The 6,691-nt window shown below is 40.5% G+C and overlaps 2 protein-coding genes across 2 annotated transcripts in view; both read left to right on the forward strand.

Moving 5' to 3' along the window:
* Positions 1 to 5,775: 5,775 nt before the first annotated feature.
* Positions 5,776 to 6,444, forward strand: LOC143033113 (zinc finger BED domain-containing protein 5-like). The gene has a single exon (XM_076198315.1). It carries the CDS (start codon positions 5,776 to 5,778, stop codon positions 6,442 to 6,444), a length of 669 nt encoding a protein of 222 aa, XP_076054430.1.
* A 2-nt stretch (positions 6,445 to 6,446) lies between these two features.
* LOC143033114 (SCAN domain-containing protein 3-like) overlaps positions 6,447 to 6,691 on the forward strand; it is a 533-nt gene continuing 288 nt past the window's right edge. Inside the window, exons 1-2 of the mRNA XM_076198316.1 lie at positions 6,447 to 6,468; positions 6,579 to 6,691. The exon at positions 6,579 to 6,691 is cut by the window's right edge and continues 288 nt beyond it. Of these exons, the coding sequence (XP_076054431.1) occupies positions 6,447 to 6,468; positions 6,579 to 6,691 (135 nt within the window). The remainder of the gene's footprint in view (positions 6,469 to 6,578) is intronic.

The raw sequence follows: 6,691 nt of genomic DNA on the forward strand, positions 1-6,691 counted from the left end.
GGGACGCTATCCACTGCTCCATTAGGGTTCCCAATAAAGAGAAGAGAATGTGAAATTGCTTAGCTTATTTTCCAATTAGCCATAAATTATTGAAAAAGGTGAGAGAAAATAGTTACTCCTATAATCAGAGTATCAAATTGTTTAAATATTCTAATAGGAAAAAGAATTCGCATCGGAATAGTTAGTAGTAAAATAAATTATATTAGATGAAAAAAATAAATGATAAATGATAGAATATAGAATAGAAATGAAAATAAATGAAAATAAGCTTAACAGAATACATTTGTTATGAAATGTAATGCGCGGTAAGATAAGTTTAATACATTTGTGAAACGTTTAATACTCGTTTACAGTGTTGATTAATGAGAGAGGAGAAACGATACTGATTTTGTAAAAATGAGGGGATGGAATTGGAGAAATACAGACTAATACAGCGAAAGGGATAAGTATATAAAAGATAAATGTGAGAAAATAAAGGGAAAAAAATACTAGCAATTCGACCATGAAAAGAATGGAATTGGATGAAAATCGGAATGAGAAAAAGAGGAAGAATAAAAACGAAGAAAAAGGATAAGAAAATAGAAAGTAAAGATGGAAAGAAAACAAAAGGAAAAGTAAAATAAGATGGAAAGGGCGCGGACGTTTACTGTACAGTGGTGGCAGCGGTCGGCTAAAAACAAAGTTTCCATTGGCAAAGGCGACGAAGAAGACATCAATGTTGTTGGTGTAGATGACCCTGGGGGGAGGGGAGGAACCTCCTTCTGTGTGCGGAGGTGGTCGTGGCACCTCCGTCTATGACGTCAAAGAAAAAAACAAAATAAGAGGAAGAGAGGTAAAAACAATAAAAAAAATAGTGTGGACAGGGTAAGCCTCTAACAAAATTGCAAAAGAAAAAAGAAAAGAGAAGAAATAAATAAATTGCAAGATGGGAGAGGGATATCGGCAGGGCTTCTGACCCTGAAAGAGAGGGAGAGAGAGAGAGAGAGAGAGAGAGAGAGAGGGGAAAAGAGGTCAAGCAGCGCGACATGAGTCTGTTATCAAAGAAAATGGGAATTTTGCAAGATTGAGCCGATTCAACACTGCCAAGCACATTGCAAGTTATTATTCTGTCTAAAAACACACTATTTTATTTATCTGAATAGGGATATTTATGATAAAATGTGTCCACTATTGCTATCCCATTCTGCCACAAATCCACACCTCAGCTGGTTGGAATCGTTTGTCATTGAGAAAAACCCTCCTTAGGTCACGTGACATTGTTGAAAGCGAGTATCTTAAAGAAACTCAAATGCAATATTTCATCGTTGCTTGCAAGTGCAACGTAGACCCTCGATGTTACACGAAATGTTGCCTTAGACGGGTGAGGGTGTATGAATAAATGCATTAGTTCTTCAGCGTGACCTGCAACTTCTCACAAGAAATTCATTGCTGCATTAAGTAGTGTAGGAGACTTCAATTTTGGGTTTATGCATTGGGAGTAAAGAAACAATACAAAAAAAAAAAAAAACGTTCAGAATATTCGATTAGCATAAGCGGTGGGGGAGGCTTCAATCCTGATGTTATGCATTGGGAGCCAGAAAAAAAAAAATACTTGAAGACTTTAATGACCTGACCTACTTTTGGTAAAGTAATGCAAATGTCATTCCAGTGCCAGAAGGTATGTTACGTCTAAGTTGTGATGGGACTTTAATCTCGTATAAATCTCTCATCATGAGATTCTTTGAATTAGAGTAATATCGCTGGGTTAGTAAGAACAAATGTAAAGAAAAAGTTAATTTTTACCCAAAGAATTTTTTTTTTTTTTTTTTGGGGGGGGAGGGATAATGGGAAATGACTGAGCTAAAATTTCTGGAAGGTTTCGGTGAGGTCAGGAAACAGATAGACATTAAAAAAGGTGCAAACATTGAGAAAAACGAAAGAGTCAAATAATGGTCACGCAGAAGAAAACAAAAGAGTTAAGAAAGAAATATCACTTGTAGTAAAACTAAAAAAAAAATACGGATACCTAATGCAGAAAGATTTATCTATAAACCAAGGGCTTTTTACCCTTTACCAGGGAGGTAGCTAAAGTCAAAAGGCACATACCCATCTATTTCATGCGCACCTTTTTCCACTCCCATCCACCAACCTTTACTCTCTCTCATCTTAGCTCCTCATGGATGACGAGTCATCCCTGTATTCCATCCACTGCCCTGCGTCAGAAGCAATGCAGCAAGACACGGCACATCCACTGCAAGACCGCTTCACTTTATCGGCGACCCTACCCCCTCTCCGCCCCTTCATGCAGAAAAATAACAGACGGGGAGAAATCCCTTCGGGATGCGTCAAAATACCATTCATACATAACCACTCCCTAACCCCTCTATCCCCCACTCACTCCCTTCCTTACATCACAATGTCATCTACTCACCACCATTCTCCACTCACCCCAATCCTCCGCCTTCTCGCTTCCTTGCTCAACTCCCCTCTACTAAACGCCCCTTTCACCCCATCCATCCATCTCATCCTCCGTCACCCCCTCATGTTCACTCCACCCACCTCTACCTTCCACAACTCCTTTACTAATCTTTCTTCACTCATTCTTTCCATGTGTCCAAACCATCACAGTACTCTTTCATCAATCCTATCTACCATTTCCTTTTCCACTCCCGCTCTCCTCCTTAACTCCTCATTTCTTACTCTATCCAACCCAGTAACCCCTATCATAATTTTCAGATTTTGATCTCAAACACATTCAAACTTTTCCTCTCTGCGTCTCTTAAATTCCATGTCTCTGCCCCAGACAGTCCTGTCGGCACAAGCACCCCTTCATATAATTTCCTCACTGCATCCATCCCCAAATGCTTATTCCTCATTACACTTTTTAATCCCTCAAGACACTTGTTTCTCTCAGTCTACAATTTTTCTCCACTTCACTCCTCCTTTCCCACCACATACGACCCCAAACACCTAAAGCTATACACTTCCTCCAGCCTGTCTTCTGACATACTTCCACATTGCTGCCATCCTTCTACTCTTGTACATCTCATTACCATGCTTTTACCCTTATTTACCTTCAACTTCCTCCGATTACATACCTTCCCAAACTCCATCACTAACTCCCTTAATCCCCTCTCTGACCCTGCCACAAACGCATTGTCGTCATTAAACAGCAAATGGCTCACCTACCCCCTTTTTTTCTTTAACCATCTCCAATCCCCTGCTCATTAATCTCGTCATCACCTCCCGTACTACCTCATCCATGTACACATTGAACAGCCATGGCGACATGACATCCCTGACGCAATCCCACCTTTACCTCAAACCACTCGCTGTCTCCATTTCTAATTCTAACACAGGCTCAACTACTCTCGTAAAAACTCTTGACTGCCCTTAACAGTTTCCCCCGATCCCATATATCTGCAAAACCTTCCTCATTGTCTTCCTGTCCACCCTGCCATAAGCCTTTTCCAAATCCATAAAGGCCCCCAAAACATTCTTAAATTTTCCTAAAGCTTTCTCACATATCCATCTTACCAGAAAAATCTGATCCACGCAACCCCTACCTTTCATAAACCTACATTATTCCTCATCAAATACTCCCTCTGTTCCTCTCTTATTCCTCTCAGTAAAAATTTCTTCCATAAGCCTTCGCAGCGGCACTCAACAAAATTACCTCTTTGAAACTACTACACAGATATTTGTCACCCTTTCCCTTGGGAAGCAGAATTATACAGGCATTCCTCTAGTCCTCTGGCACTCTATCCTTTCTTAGATACTGATTAAACAACCTCAATAACCAGTCCACTCTTACTGTACCCCCCTTCTTCAAACATACCGCATGACACCCATCTAACCTAGGTGCCTTACCTGCTCTCATTATTTTATTGACTACTTTCACCTTATTTTTTCTTATTTCTTCTCCATTTTCCTCACCCATCACTGTCATTTTCTTAGCGCCTCCCACTGCTATCACCACTCCCTTCCTATCCTCCATATTTAGCAGCTCCCTAAGATACTCTGCCCATCTTCCCCTTACCGTCTCTTCTGTTATCATCTCTCCATCTGCACTTTTTACCATTTCTTCTCTACTTGATTCGCCTCCCCTTCTCTTAAATTTCTTTCTAAATATATTTTCATTACTTTAGAAAATTCTGTCGTACTCCTCCCCATTTTACATCCGCTCTCCTTTTTGCCTCCTTTATCTTATGTTTTGCTTCTCTTCATTTTTCTTTATATCCAAGTTTCGTCCGTGAATGCTCACTTCTTCTCTTCAACAACCATCACTTCATATCCCCATATCCCATCACTCACTACCCTTTCTTCTATTCCCTCCTATCCTCCTTGTTCCACATACTCTCTTTGCACACTTTGTTACTCCCTTTTTGAAACACCCCTATTCCTCTTCAACTCCCACTATTATATCCTTCACCACCTTCCACACTACTCTCATCTTCTCCTTGTACTCCTGTACCTTTTCCTTTTCATTTAAACATTTTACTTTAAGCACATCCTTATCTTCTGTCCTTTTCTTCTTTCTCTATCCTCCACTCTCAACTTACTTTCCACCAAATTAATGATTTAATATTCCTCTACTCTTTCCCCAAGGAATATGGACATCCAGATCCCTTCCTACTCTTCTCCTGTATACCACGACATAGTACATTAAAGCCTTATCAATCACCCTTCCATCCACTATCCTCTTCCATGTGTACTTATGTCTACTGGTTCATCCCAATACTACTACATTGACATTTATCCCAAAACACACTATGGACTCGTTTAAATTTATCCCAAAAGCCTCCCTTTCCTCTACACCAGTGACTCATAACCAGGGGGGCGTGGATCATTTCCAGGGCGGGGCGCGAGCTTTCGGGTGAAAAGTATAAGTTTTTCCAGTTAGTGATTACTTTTACAACAGCATGGGCCAGTACTATAGGCATAAGCATATGAATTATTACAGAATTCTTTCTTACTAATGAACCGTTAGAGTGAGACCCGTTTAGGCAGAGCGTTTCTTCCGAGGTTGTCTTCGTCGGTTGAATCATACGATGACGTCATGATAAGACGGAAGCTGATTGGCTAGTAAATTCTCGCGCGATGCTATCAATGTGTGTGACGGTGTGACTGAGACAATTGCATTTCACCAGTCGTTGTGTGATTATTGCTTATTGTTGTGTTGGCCTCATTTGTTCTACATATTTACATAGATACAAAACATCAAGTATTTTGCAATGAGTGCTAAGAAACGGAAGTACATTGAAGATTACATTCGATTTGGATTTGTGTCTCTCCAAAGGGGTGACACCGAGGTTCCACAGTGTGTGATATGTTACAAGACTCTGAGCAATGATGGAATGCGGCCTTCACGCCTGGAACGCCACTTGAGGACATCACATCCTGCTTTAGTTGACAAGCCGAAGGCATTCTTTGAAACTAAAAAAGACACCTTGAAGCGAGCTAAACTGGACGACAGTGGGTCATTTCGGCAGCAATCTTCAAAGGTTGTTGAGGCTTCCTATGAGATCGCTATGTTGATTGCAAAGAGCAAGAAGAGTCATAACATTGGAGAGAGTCTCATAAAACCAAGTATATTATGTGCAGCAGAACTCGTTTTGGGGAAAGATAGTGCAAATAAGCTTTCCCAGATTTCTCTGTCAAATGATACAGTCAAGAAAAGGATAGATGAATTATCTCAAGATATCAAAGTTCAGACTCTCGACCAAGTAAGAGCCTCCCGTTTTTGCCATCCAGTGTGATGAAACGACTGATGTCGCTCAGTGTTCTCAGCTTCTGATGTATGCTCGTTTTGTATCAGGCAATAATATAAAAGAGGAAATTATGTTCTGTCACCCGATGGAAAGTTTCACAACAGCAGAAGCTATTTTTGATGTTATATCAGATTTTTTCCAGGAAAATCAGCTTTCTTGGGAGTTGCTGGTAGGAGTGTGTACTGATGGAGCACCAGCCATGCGTGGTTTACGGTCTGGGTTTGTCACAAAGGTGAAAGAAAGAAATCCTTCCGTAATGAGTACACACTGCATACTTCATCGGGAAGCCTTAGCATCCAGAACTTTGCCTGTTGAAATGATGGACGTCTTGAATGTGGCTATCAAGATTGTCAATTTTGTCAAAGCTGGAGCCTTGAACAGTCGTCTTTTTAAACTGCTGTGTAAGGATATGGAATCCGAACATGAAGCCTTGCTTTTTCACACGAACGTGCGATGGTTGTCAAAAGGAAATATGCTTGGAAGGCTTTATGAGTTACGAGAAGAAGTAGAAATATTTCTAGATTCACAGCAGAAAGTAGACCTTTATGACAAATTTCAGTCTGAAGGCTTTCATGCAACCTTAGCCCATCTGGTTGATATTTTTGAGGCATTGAATGCCTCAAAAGGAAAAAACATCAATATCCTCGTGCACCATGACACCATTCGTACCTTCATGGCCAAACTCGATCTTTGAAAATGTCGAGTTCTACAGGGAAATGTAGCCAGTTTTAGAAACTTAGATACGGCTCTCGCTGACAGTAACCTCGACTCTGAGTTAAAAGAGCAAATAATCACTCATATAAGGGACTTGAAATCGGAATTCGTCAGATACTTCCCAGATATATGACGACAAGCGTGAAGCATGGAAATTCATCAGGAATCCATTTCAATGTGAAGTAGCTGATGTAGCTGAAGAAGTCCAAGAAGAGTTCCTAGAGTTG

The sequence above is a fragment of the Oratosquilla oratoria genome, chromosome 15, assembly GCF_046742065.1.
Source record: "Oratosquilla oratoria isolate Oo_2021 chromosome 15, ASM4674206v1, whole genome shotgun sequence".
NCBI lineage: Eukaryota > Metazoa > Arthropoda > Malacostraca > Stomatopoda > Squillidae > Oratosquilla > Oratosquilla oratoria.